The sequence below is a fragment of the Lissotriton vulgaris genome, chromosome 5, assembly GCF_964263255.1.
Source record: "Lissotriton vulgaris chromosome 5, aLisVul1.2, whole genome shotgun sequence".
In the NCBI taxonomy this organism is placed as follows: Eukaryota; Metazoa; Chordata; class Amphibia; order Caudata; family Salamandridae; genus Lissotriton; species Lissotriton vulgaris.
The window spans coordinates 1227609099-1227622432 of NC_141693.1; the positions used below are offsets into that span (position 1 = coordinate 1227609099).

Genomic DNA, 13334 nt, shown 5'->3' on the forward strand with positions numbered 1-13334 from the left:
GATTGCCTGTCTGACGCAGAAAGCCCTCCACTTCAAAACCCCTGTTTACCTTGCCCAAAAACTAGAACTATCTGGTGGGGGCAGACCATTAAGAAGTGCAAATTCTTTGCTACTGAAACCCCAGACTTTTCTCAAAAAGAGAACTAGGCTCCGAGCCTTCTCTGGCGCGGTACCGAATTTCTGGAACTCGCTCCCTACGGAAATCCGCAGAATTCCCTACACGGCGGCCTTCAAACATAAAGTAAAAACAATCCTAATGAACAGGTTCCTGCATTAAATAACCATTGGTCGTCTGATTTTTACATGGGTTTTTGTTCTTTCTGGCCTAACAACTGTAACATCCAGTATTGTCTACCTTACCGTACCAAGCAATGTTTGTGCGCATCCCTGTACATTTTTTTTAGCTCATAATGTTATCCTCTCTTACTTTCTAGACAATGTTGCGCTTTTAGCTGTTCCCCACTTCCATTATTGTGAAGCGCGCTGTTACCCCTCTGGGTCTTGTTTGAGCTATACATAACTTTTAAATAAATAAATACAAGGCGCCACTCGCTCATGGCATAAGATCCCACAGAATAAAGATTGTCTCTTACCGCAGATGACACTCAACTCATCCTCTCTCTTACAGACAACAACCATGTAACCAGGACCTACTTCACCAACTTCATGTCAAACGTAGCTAATTTGATGAAACACAACTGCATAAAACTCGGCACGGATAAAACAGAAGTCCTAATCTTTGGACAAAGGGCATTCTATAGGACTCCTGGTGGCCAACAGTTCCAGGACCCATGCCCACCCCCAATGACCATGCCAAAAATCTGGGCATTATCTTGGACGTCAGGCTCACAATGGCCAAATAAGTGAATGCCATCACCTCCTCCAGCTTCTTCATCCTACGGATGCTCCACAAAATATTCTAGTGGCTCCTCACTGACACCAGACGCATGGTCATCCAGTACCCCATCACCAGCAGACTACACTACGGCAACACACTCTACACCAGCATTACAAATCAACTGATACAAAGACGCTAGACCACCTAGAATGCCACCACCTGTCTCATCCTCAACATTCACTGCAGCGCACATATGATGCCCCACCTCAGAGAGCTACACTGACTACCAATCCAGAAGCGATGCCAATTCAAACGGCTCACCCCTGCGTGCAAAGCCAATCCACAATGTCGGACCTGCCTAACTCAACCACTGACTCAACTTCCACCAACCCACCAGGCAACTGCACTCAGCCAAACTCCACCTTGTGCAAATACCCCACTTCCGCAGGAGCAAATGAGGACACTCCTTCTCCTACATCACAGCAAAATCCTGGAACTACCTTCCACACCACATCAGGACCTCCCCATCCCTACTCAAGTTCCACAAAAAATGATAGACCTGGCTATTCAACTGGCAACCCAATCAACCTACTCATCTAAACCAGTGCCTGGATACCCCTCAGATGATAAGCGTGCTATACAAGTTTTAATAACATAACAGCTGTGTCTAAAACAAATGCCGAATTTAGGGGACCGTCAACCCTCCTTTTGTTAGAGTATGATCCTGACTGGGAGCTATGTGGAACTGAACGCCTAGATGCCAAATGTAGGAAAACAAAGGCACACAGCTTGTGACAAGTCCTTTGGAGGCAGGTTTTTGTCTTTGTTCAACCACTGTATGTAAGAGATATGCATCCACTGTAAGAATGACAGATGTATCAGCTTGACTGGGTGCTTCGACAAATAACAATTTAAATAGTCCCATTTTTGTAATTCTTTAATAGTGCTACTCTTTCCAATGTATAGTGCAGAGACCTTTACATCACACACATAGTATATAATGAAAATAAGTAATGTAAAAATCCATAGCAGGTAGCAGGGAAAACGAGCTGGAAACCCCTGCAGATAGTGGTTTGCCAGCTGTTCTTTGGAAGCTGCAAGCAGCCCATGTCCATAAAGAGTTGCGAAAACAAACACCCCAGTATATTGGTGACAGCCTTGGCGACCCTTTCTTGATTTTTGGGGGGAGGGGTGAGGGACTTGTTAAGGACAGAGTGCCTCTTAGGTAGTTCTTGGCAAGAGTCCCAGCCCCATCCAAGGCCACGCCCCCTTCTCACACTGTAAAATGTATTTATAAGTTGGCAAAACAGTGTGCGAGTTCAGGAGAAACACAAAGTCAGGATTTAAACCATAATGCAGTGTTTGGGTTGTCTGTAGTAAGAAGACTTTATTACTACCCAAAGGAACACTTTTTCGCAGCCTTAAACAAGACGTTTCTAAACCCATGCCCTGAAGTCTGCATGCAGCTCTGTGATGCCGGTTCATTGCTCACTTTGCTATAATAGAATGACTGAAGTTTATGAACTGCAATTAACAAAAGGATCTTTGTGTCCAAAGCAGTAACCCACTTCTCTACATAAAATAAAAATCTGTGCTTTGCAGGAGACATAGTAACCCTCTATGCTACTTTGTGAGTCAAACTGTAACTAGTCGAAACACACACATCTCCAGCAAGTGCATTAACCACCGGAGTTATCTTACCATTATTGTTACCTCCTGACATCTTGCTGACAGATCTCTGCAGCAAGCCATTTTACCCCATAAGATATTTTTCAAATGCGCTCTTAACAACCAATTAAGCCCGAATAGGTGTTACATTTGTCCTTGTTGCCAATTTCTTTGCAGCCGAGGTTTACAAAAAATGTTTAGGTTGACTTTCAGACTCCTCTTCATGACTCCGGCCCCGTGACTCCACCCCCCTATTGGTTACCATATATTGACCCCCAATGTATGGATTCCTGGAATATTGTTCTTTCCGAGTACAACACCACAAGGCTATGGTCGTGCCCTAGGGTAGAAGAGTAGGTAAGTCAGCACCCTGTAGCAAGAGTATAGAAGGTGCCATGTTCGAAGGAAGCTTTACAAGCAGACCTAGCCCATGTGGCAGGGGTACAGATAAGGCCTTTCTTGCAGAGGGTAATTTGTAAACAAATATGTGCCTGAACTATCGTCAGAAGGCAGCTTGCACCAGCCAATTTTTCTTGTTAGCACCGCCTAAAACAGAAAAAAACTAATAACCATGAAAGTGGGGGGAGGATGTGGCGTAATGATCAGAGCTGCCGACTTCAGCGCTGGGGAATCAGGTTTGAGTCTCAGCTCTGCTCAACACCCTGTGATTCTGGCCAATTCACTTAATCTCCCCGTAAATAAATGTGTCCTTAACTGGTGCACATGAAAATCATAGCTGTTGATGATTAAGTACTGGTGCTGAGCACTGGAAACCACCTGCTCAAATTAAGCACTGCCTTCTTGTACCGAGCTCGTTCACGTGAATCCGTGGCATGGGTCAGAGTGCCAGTAAACTGAGTAAACCACGCCTAGGGTGTGATTATTGTACCCGTCGGCCGTGGAGCCATATCCAAGGGCAGGTGAAGGAGTGAAACCATTGCTATTGGGATGGGGGAGACAGTCCCTAAACACGCTAGTATCCCGCGCCTCCTCCAAGCCTATCCTGCCTCTCATGATGTCACCTGCACAGACTTTGACCCTCCCTGTCGGAGGAGGGCGTAGAACCAGGTGTGAGGGCAGAGAGCAATTGCTGTTGGCTCTGGCATACGGTCTGTCCTTCGGGAAGTTTGCCCCTCCTCGTCTGGGTCCCTCTTCTTCGGTAAGTCCATCCCGCCTCCGTGTACGTACGCCGTGGCCTCCCTTCTTCCTCGCCTTTTATACGCCTGTCCCTCTCGGCCTGTCTCTCCTCGATTATCCTCTATTCTTCTCTTTGTGTTAGTGGGTTCCTCCTTGTCTGGCGTGTTTTTATTTCCTCCCTCTCTGGCCAATCTGCATATCATTGTTTGGCTTTCTCTTTTCTCTTTATATTCTCTTCTGCTGTAACTTTGCCCCTTCCTGATTGACTCGGTCTGTCTAGTATGTATGTAAAGTAACTGTTGAATGCAATCTGTGAGGTAGTTAAACGTGTTTTTACCATGTCAATGGTGCTGGATTGTAGTAAAACCTTTGCATTTTGGCACATGTATTCTCCTGCCACGTCATGGATATACATGTATTTTGCAATGGGGATTCTACTGTAATTGTCGGTGAATCTGCATTCCGAGACCATGGTAGCAATAGCTATTAAATGGAGTCCTGCTGGTAGATATCTAAGAGGAGGAGCATTAGAGCACAGCTGTGTCCTCACACCCCTACTTCTTACTTTCAAGCTGCCCCTCTTCTCTTGTTTCTGACGATCAACAGTTCACTCCAAAGACTTGGGTTAGGGCAGTTCCTAGTGTGACCATATGCGAATTATTCCCTCATGTCACTTATTATTGCAACTTGTTCATGTGCGGGGAACACAAAGGATGCAACAATGGTGTTTGTACTGCGGCTAGCGAAAGAAGGGGCCTTGTCTTCAGCCTGATCATCCTGTATCTCACACTCAGTACAGGAGGAGCCACCTTCAGACTGTTTGTCGCATTGGCTGTGTTCTTTTTTTTGGGGAACGGGTGGTAACTTGCTCACCTTGGACAGCTTTGCTCAAGGAAGGATGCCTCAGCTTGAACCCTCCGTTGTCCAGCTGCTGTTTTTTCTTTGTATCTTCTGTTGTTCTGTGAGGTCTAGAAGGTTTTGAAGAAAATCAACCTTCTATTTTAGGGCCGGATTACGACTTTTGGCGGTGCAGGGGCGAGTGCCATGCCACCGCCGCACTCCTCTCCTCCAAGAGTCGCCGCTGGCCAGATTGCAACTTAAAAGTTGTCTGGCGGCAGGTGGTGTGGCGGTTCCTGCTGCGGTCCCGCTTTCAAAGGCGACAGTGCTTTTGAAAAAGGCACCACATTGGGAACCCCACACACGGTTCCTGCACAGCATGGACTCTAACTTTCATGCTGTGCAGGACTTGGTGTGCATACACAGGGGGCACATGTTGTGCATCAACACGACGTGAGGCACCAGGGGAACTTGTAGGTGCAATTTGCATAAAAACCTTTGCACTGAGGAAACTCATAATATGCATGGTGGGACCACAGCGGTCCCGTCAAGCATATCGCGGTCTCTTGACCACAGCGCCATCAGTGGCCCCACGGTGGTCCGACCGCCCAATGCGGCGGTTAATGGACCGCTAGCCACCACGAGTCTGACGGGCGGACTCGTATTTGGGCCCTTACTGTTTACTGATGTTAAAAAAAGCACACTAAATTTCTTTTCTTAATGTAACATTTTAAATTTGACAATGAAGGGGCTCCCTGCCTTAATTGTAAAGTGCGTGACCACCCCTTGTCCTAGCAGATGAATGTTATAAAATATAGGCAATATATGGACATTTGCATTGGGCAGCGATCCCAAAGGGGTAATATGAGACAAAATTATGGCCTCCAGAAATCTACTCCCTTTGATTTAATTCAATAGTGTCCAACCAAGGTACAGGTACAGGGAAGCCGGGGTCCTTTGCAGATTTCAGTATTTCTTACAGAAGAAGATAAATGCTTTTAAGAGTACATCCAACGAAACCAAATAGAAATCTTTACATGTCGCTTCTCCGCCCTTTGGCTGAGATCCAGTGTAGAATCTTTACAGAATCAATGCTTTTCCTGCAAGAGTTACAACTATCATATATAGGACCCTGCTTTGCCATAAATCTAAGGTTATGCTCTTCCATAGAAGATACTACTAAACCATGAACCTTTTGAATTAATCACTGAAAAAGTCAAGTACTAACGAAGGAAACACATATAACACTGTGCATTTCATTACTTTCGGATACAAGTATCACCGTAAAAAGTGTTTACCTTTAACATAGAACACATGAAATCATTTACATTTAAAATACATGTATCTACATATGAACTACACTCCTTCACTGTGCCATTAAAGTGCAGACATAGGACATACACAGTGCGATATCTTAGGTGGAGTTAAGCATTTGCTTAGCTGGCGTGGTATCTGGACTTAGAACGTAGAATTTGGAAAACCACTTTGAATCACAGTGTAACATTGTCCTCTTTTTGTATGACTGTCTAATGGATAGTTGCTGTTTTTGATAGAGTTCATTCACTGAATCATCGGCGGCGGAAATGTATTAGATCACATAAAAGGGTTTCGAAAAAATCCTTTAGTCTGTTCTCCAGATTTCTTTCAGATGAAGAGGTAAGTAACCCAGATGGGTTGGTTGAAGCATCGCGTTTTAACCCTTGGGTATATTTCCTAGAGTCTTCATCAAGCCATAGTCCAAGAATCTGGTTCAAAAGAATAGTAGTGACTGTTACTGAAAGGGACACTGCTTGATACAAAATACCAATAGATATAGAAACACATAGACCAGGATAAATGCACAGATGAAAAGACAGAGGTACAGCTACACAGACAGTAGACATATAGACAGGTACCACACACACAGATGGGCAGACTGATGGATGCACAGACACACAGAGGTAGATATCTGCAGATAACCCAACATATGGGTCCACATAGGCACACAGCCAGGTGCAGGCAGGATTGAAGCACTGGTCCCCACTCTTCCACTCTTTAACTGTCTCTGTTTTTTCCCCAGGAGCTGTAGATGTCTGCGGAACAGGAAGATGCTCAGGTTCAGGGTCCTGCTGTAGAGGCAGGCCCAGAGGCCGATGAGAGGTTGGAGAGGGAGCAAAAGCTGATCGGATGGCTGAAGGGCCCACCTTGGAGGAACCTGCAGCTCCTGGGGGTGAGAATATACAATCCTAATGTTGGACATGTTATTTGGACATAATACTGAGTCATCAATATCAAGTGACACAAATATCAAGTTTTAAATATCGTGTCACAAAAATATTGTGATGCAGAAATATTGTTGACAAAAAGATAACTTTTTCAAAGTAAGGAATATCGTTTTCAAAATATCATTGTTGTTAATATTGTTTTCAATATATAATTGTAAAAAATACAATTTTGTAATTATCTTTAGGTGTTTTAAATAATATTTTAATTGTATATAACATATATTGCTTGTATAATTGTTGTTACAGTTTTTAAATATAGTTTATAATTTCAAGTTATTTATTATTTTATTTTAATTTTTATCAATAATTTAAAATGTTGTAGCGGGTTGTGAGGTTTGCAGGGTGCAGGGTGGGTAGTTAATTAAGTATAAATAATTCATTATAATTCATAATTAATGTTTAATTAATATTAGTTATTTAATTATATAAATTGTGTAATTAGTTTTTAAAGTTATATTTTAGGTGTAGGTTGATGGGGTTGTGCAGTTGTAGGGTGGGAAGGTAATGAAGTAATAATGCATTAATTATTAATTATTGATTTATGATTAATTATTTAATTGATAATCAATTATGTAAATTGTGTAATTATTTTTTTAAGTTACATATTAGGTGCTGGTTGTTGAGTTTGTTGAGTTTGTAGTGGTATAGGATGGGAAGTTAATTCCATAATAATTAATTAATAATGAATTTTGAATGTTTTAATAATGTAATTGATAACTAATCATGTACATTGTATAATTATTATATTTGTTAAAGTTATATTTTAAGTGCGGGTTGTTGGGTTTATAGGGGTATAGGGTGGAAAGTTATTTAAGTGATAATTAAAATAATTATTAATTTATTATTAAATATGTTATTTATTACTTAATTTGCTAATTGTGTTACAATTTTTATTTAAATTATATTTTAAATGTGGGCTGCTTGGTATGTGGGGTTATGGTGTGAACATTTAATTAAATAAACAATTAATGAATGTTGTATTCGATATTAATTAATAAAAAATATTATTTTGTATATTGTTTAATTGATGTTTAAAATTGTGTGTATATATATATATATATATATTTATATATATATAATTTTATATTAATAGTTTTATATGTAGTGTATATATTAAAATATTTTATGTGTTCGAAGTGAAATACTTTCCCTACGGCTGCACAGACCCGAGTGGGAAAAGTTCATTTTAACCCTCCTGAGTCCAATGCTTTCCCTTCTGTTGCACACACTGGAAGAGCAATATTGAATTTTACCCCTTCTTAGTTCAAAGCTTTCTATACTGTTGCACTGACTGAAGTGGGAATAGCACATTTTGCCTGTTCTGAGTCCAGCGCTTTCCCTACTGTTGCACACGCTGGAGTGGGAATAGTATATTCATTATTCCTAGAATTTAATAGTTTGTTAATATTGTTTAAATATACAGTATTATTATGTGTATTTAATTTTATATCTATTCATAGAAATATATATAATTTTGAAGATTTTTGTTAAAACATACTTTGTTTACTTTTTATGTATAATAAAATTGGCATTTTTTTATTTATTATTTTCAGTTTATTTGTTACATCCACCAGAGTGTTGTTTAGCATCCAAGGCACATCAATATCATAAGGTATTTCTACAATTCAGAGGGCACATCTACTAGCCAGAGCCAAATCTACCATACCATAGTACACCTACCACTCAGAGAAACATGCACCAGTAGCATATCTACCAGTAAAATACACATATATTACTAAAATGCACACCTATCACCCGAGGGACATCTACCAACTAACACACATCAACTATTCAAAAGTACATCTACCAAATAGAGGCACATCTGTCCCCCAAACCCACATCAATGACGAAGAGGTTCACAAACAACCAAGAGGCACATAAACCAGATGCACATCTACCACCCAATGGAGGCTAGGGGGGATGTATGTCTGTGTCGCTGGTGTGTATGAAAGGGATTACCAAGGTACCCCCCAGAAATGTGGATCGGTAACAAGGAATAGCATCAGTGATCTCTTTTAAGACTATTTCGAAAATCCTGTTAGAGCCATATAGCCAGGATGAGGACAATATAAGGGAGTTAGAAATGAAATAATATAAAGAAAAGTGCAAGGTCCCTGGTGGGTCTCCTGATTGGGTGTTTGCAAATACCTTCTATTGAATCCACTTAGCGAAATTCTTTATATCTTCTTGTGTTTAATCGTACACATTGTGTCCTTGAATCTTTTCTCATGTAAAAGAACCTCTCCTAAGTTTTTAGACGGACATTAAATCCAGTTTCAAAAACCTATATGCTGTTTTGGGATCAGGTGGAAATCATTTGTAAAAAGTCTGGAAGAATTTCAACTAGGTGTGTGAGTGAGGGCACTGAGAGAGAACAGGGATCTGTGAGGTGCGTGTGCTAGAGGAAACAATTGCCAAAATGAATGCTTGGCGACAGAGAGCAGGTTTGGCTACAAAAACGTCCCAAATTGACTGGGGCGCAAGATAATGTGAGCTCCCATGCCCCACTCCTCTCACCTTTACATCTACTAATTAACATATGTGAATTTGTGGCCGGTTGTTCGACTGCCAGCGAATCTGCAGGAATACTAGTTGTTGCATCAAAACTCCACATACACACACTCAGAGCAACATTTCACAATGCTGAGGAGGTAGATTTGTCAGCAAAAAGAAGGGACATTTTATGGGTTCACATCAGGTTCGTTAGTTAGAGTGTCTGTTTTTAGTGTATGACTTGGGTTGATGGATAGCTTTCCCATTTACCTCTCTGTTAGGTTGCTGACCAGCCAATTGTCCAGGCTAATCATGGAGATGCCATCTGGAGGTGCTGGTAAAGACATGGTAGCTTGTTGTACAGAGTAGGTCTCGAACATAAACAAATACTAATGACACCCCACACCTGCGGAAAAACTCCCAGGGAGTCTGGGTCAATAGAATTTTGTTTTTCAAAGACAATCTCCTGTTTTAGAAATTTGTTTTTGAAAAATAAAAGCCTTTGGTGAGTGACTGCTTGAAGCACAGCAGCCACTCACCTAATTTTCTTTGACTTCAAAAGCTACCCTCATGGCAGCTCCTGTGAAGGCAAAGAGATCAGCGCAGTTGTCAAAATATGGAGTGATACTGAAAAAAGGTGCGACACTTGCGCCACCACCTGCTGCACTGCTGCGATCAGGAAAACTATCCTCCACGAGTAAACCATTTTTACCAACATTAACCAACTTACAAAGTTCAAAATGCATTGGTTTTTTTTCACTGTCCCGGCTCGAAGGATGGTTGGCAACACATGTCTATGTTTAAGCTTGGATGGGCACCATACGATATTTGAAAATGTGGAATAAAGCATTCCAGTTCAACTCGGCTGTCTCCGCATTGATACTATAAGCCTGGAAAACATGGGTTACTGAACACTTATAAAATGGGAACACTATGGATTACTTTGGTTAATGTTGGTAAAAATGGTTTATTCGTGCAGGATAGTTTTCCTCATCGCAGTAGTGCAGCAGGTGGTGGCGCAATTGTCGCACCTTTTTTCAGTATCATTGATATGCTGTGTAGGGACTGTCACAGCGCTGTTATGCACGCATGTATTTGGCAGTCAAAGCAATAACTAACCATTCATTAAGGGAAGGAGTGCACTCACTATCTTCATACTTGCATTACAATATGGAGTGAAGCAGCTTCCTATGGTGGTGGATGGAATGTCCTTCACCACCTTGATGGATGACGGACCACCAACCATGCTGTATATCAGGCCCTACATGTTTTCCTGGGTCTGCCGAAAGATTTTATGAGTCATTATTGTTAACAAAGTGGATGTTTTATGCTCTTAGCCCCTCTCATAGTGTATGGGTAGCCATTTCTGAAAAAAGAAAGGGGCTCTGGAGGGAATGAATACCATAATCTAAGAAGAGAACCATCTTCCTTTCTACCTGTGGGACCATTTGTTGTTTGTACTGCTGGGGACAGAACTGGCCCGCTTGCAATGTAGACTGATAGTTGTACTGTCACAAGCATTTTCTGTTCTAGTCTGGCAGAGTCACAGGTCCAGATGTATTATTGAATTGTTGTATTATAGTATTCTCAATTTGTGACCAGTATTTTTGTGACCAGTAAAGTGTTAAGAACTGACCTATATACTTATAGGTTGAGTCTTTCTCATTGCAGTAGGTTGTAATGTATACTATTGAGGAAAGTCTCAAATTGTGAGTCACTATGATTTGAGTCCATCACATGAATGGTGACCTTTTAAAGTAAAGAGACCACCATGTGTGATTGCTTATTAATAAAGCAAACTTGAATAAATAATATGCCGCCTGTTTTCCTTAAAGGAAACAGTATGTGTTTACAAAGAAAGGTTTGCCTTTTTTTGCTTGTTTAAGGGGGGACAGTGGTCCCCTGAATCAATATTTCTTTTTACATTCTCATAGGGAAAAGGGTCCCAGGAGGACCACTTCCCTTACCACCCCTTTGAGGTGTTGGTAAGGTATGAATGTTTTTAGACTGGATTTTCTGTAAGAAAATATTGATGCATAAGATTTTCAGTATTTGAAAGAGACATCCCTTCTAGATTCCGAATTGGAATTCATATGGAATCCTATTTTAGGAGTTGGTCAAGCTTCCTAAAAATGAATTAGTACAAGTACTAGAAAAAAACATTTTAATAGTCACAAACACCAAATTGGAGTGGTTGCAACCGTTACATTGCTTAGTGCATCTGGCCCTTAGTTCTCTAGAAATCTTTTTAAGAATGTTCTAACCTTCCTTTTATTACATGGTTTAGAAAAGCTAAAAAAGCGTTTTGCTACAACATCATTTGTTTACATTAACAAACATTTTTGTTATGACACTATCTGACTACAAAAATGTTTTTTATGTTTCATTATAAACAGTTCAGAAATGTACATACAACCTAATGTATAGTATTTGACATAATCTTCATTAAAAGTGCCAGAATACAATAATAAGAAGTTACACAGAACTGTAAAAATCCTCTCAGATGTAAATGCTGCTGTATTTTTTAAAACATACATGACAGAAGAATATGGGCTATACTTTGCTGTGGTACGAAAGGAGTTGAACAGTAGGGCGGATCTTTGTCCAGAACCTCCCAGCATGTACAAAGTAAAGTAAACAAAGTCGAAAAAGTATCAGGCAGTACCATTGATGAATAGGATCCACTACATATCTTTGGGGCTGACCAACTCTAATGTATTTACCATATGTGACACCCTTATTGTTTTCTATTTTAAATTGAAGGGCTCTGTCTTAGTGCTTTTGGACTTCATTACTTCACCATAACACTCTCAGTTGTTGCTTAAACTACGAAAATAGGTGTAGTTTAAACTATGCACAAATGTTAGCACAAACTGTTTCTCCTAACATTACTAGAACGAAGAGATGTGAGGAATGAGATAGATCAGAATATTGCTGATTAACGTCAGGGGACAGAGGTCTGGTAGGTTTTGAAAGCTTGGCAGTTGAATGGTTGTTTTTTCGAAATATGTGGTGGAATTGTAGAAAACAATTGCTGATAGAGCACTTGTTTAGTGGTGAGTGTGACTGGTTTGTAATTAGTAGGCCTGGTGGAGTTTACATCTGGGCTGCAGTATGCATAAGAACAGGTTTCAGTGAGAGTAAGGCATTAGATTGATAGCTGTAAGGTTTCTAGATACTTGATGACTTCTCATACCTGTGTCAGTGGAAGAACAGTTCCAGTGGATGTTTGCTAGTGCCAGGTTGCATATGGGATTACTACAATGTGGCAGGGGATCTCCTCAATGGAAAATTTATCAGAATATTTGGGGGAAATATTATATTGTGATTTAAAAATATTATAGTGTAAATATTGACCTCAAAAACAGTGTGAAGGAAAGTATGTACAGGTAAATATAGATTTGCTATTCTTAACTCCACACCCACATCCCTTGAAGATGTATGGACCATGTATGTACATACATGTGGAGTTCAGTATAGTACACCTATAAGTACATATGTACACCTATAAGCACATATATTTATCTCCCATCAAGATATTTTTGTATTTGATATTTAGGTTACAGTATTTTTGTATGACAAGAACCTGCCCCTATATTCTTGTACAAATCCTCCTAGATGGTGTGGTCGTTTGCAAAGCTGGTCTTGATATGTGACAGAAGAACAGATCTGTGACTGTGATTAATTAGATGGTGCACCCTCTTCTGATAGCCGCCATATCCTAACAACCCACATGAAGAAATGCCTTTGGCAGGAACAAAGCGCTCTTAAGGAAAATAAACTTTGGTAAAATTGATAATTGTGGCTGGTGGTCTTTGACAATATGGAATAGGGACCAGGCCCCCAAAAAGAAGCCTGATCTGTATGTAAATAAAACTCGTAAATTATACGTTCTGATATAGCGCCTTTCACCGTAAGGTCTCAAGGCGCTTGCTTTGGGAAACCGTCCTAGCTTTTCCCTGCGAGATAACCCCTACTGGGCATCCCATCGCGGTGGGGCCATAGTGGAGATTAAGCAAGCTATTGCCCAGAGTTGCAGAGTGTGAACCCATGATTTGAGTAGGCACCGAGGCGAGAATTATCGAGTCCGTGGACAT

The 13334-nt window shown here is 40.7% G+C and overlaps 1 protein-coding gene across 1 annotated transcript in view; it reads left to right on the plus strand.

Annotated features, from left to right (window-relative positions):
- The first annotated feature begins 3547 nt into the window (after window positions 1-3547).
- Window positions 3548-13334, plus strand: part of TMEM253 (transmembrane protein 253) — an 84805-nt gene continuing 75018 nt past the window's right edge. Inside the window, exons 1-2 of the mRNA XM_086923067.1 lie at window positions 3548-3665; window positions 6540-6689. Coding sequence (XP_086779193.1) covers window positions 6549-6689 — 141 coding nt within the window. The 5' untranslated portion in view covers window positions 3548-3665; window positions 6540-6548. The remainder of the gene's footprint in view (window positions 3666-6539; window positions 6690-13334) is intronic.